Source organism: Cystoisospora suis (genome assembly GCF_002600585.1).
Source record: "Cystoisospora suis strain Wien I chromosome Unknown contig_9213, whole genome shotgun sequence".
NCBI lineage: Eukaryota > Apicomplexa > Conoidasida > Eucoccidiorida > Sarcocystidae > Cystoisospora > Cystoisospora suis.
In genome coordinates this window covers 1-360 of record NW_027161991.1, presented here as the reverse complement: position 1 = coordinate 360, position 360 = coordinate 1, and the positions used below count along the sequence as shown (strand labels likewise).

The following is a 360-nucleotide window of genomic DNA, read 5'->3' as shown; positions in this document are numbered from 1 at the left end:
TCGTTTTCAAGCTCTCCACCACCTTCCTTACCGCCGTTATCTTCTTCGAATATAAGGCGATCCCCACCAGCAGCTGCCCAATTGATTCGTCAAATAACACGTGCGGCTCTCCGTCATCATCATGCGACTCATGGAGATCGAGGAACGACAGGTGGGAATGCACACCAGAGATCCTCCTCTTCGTCCTCATCTCTTTCTCCACCCAAGAAAGGCCCCACATGGACGGATCTTCCATCGGCCGCAAGATCGCAGATCATCGAGGTTTTACAGCAACAGAGATTAATTTTAACAAGCCGAGCACAGATACGCAAAGCGGTTGAAGCGATACGTCGAGCGTGTAAGAGACAGGGGCAGGGATCA

General features: G+C 51.4%; 1 protein-coding gene across 1 annotated transcript in view; it reads left to right on the top strand.

Annotated features, from left to right (window-relative positions):
• CSUI_011001 (uncharacterized protein) overlaps positions 1–337 on the top strand; it is a 3,648-nt gene extending 3,311 nt beyond the window's left edge. Inside the window, exon 1 of the mRNA XM_068071102.1 lies at positions 1–337. This exon is cut by the window's left edge and continues 3,311 nt beyond it. Within this exon, the coding sequence (XP_067916922.1) occupies positions 1–55 (55 nt within the window). The 3' untranslated portion in view covers positions 56–337.
• Positions 338–360: the final 23 nt, after the last annotated feature.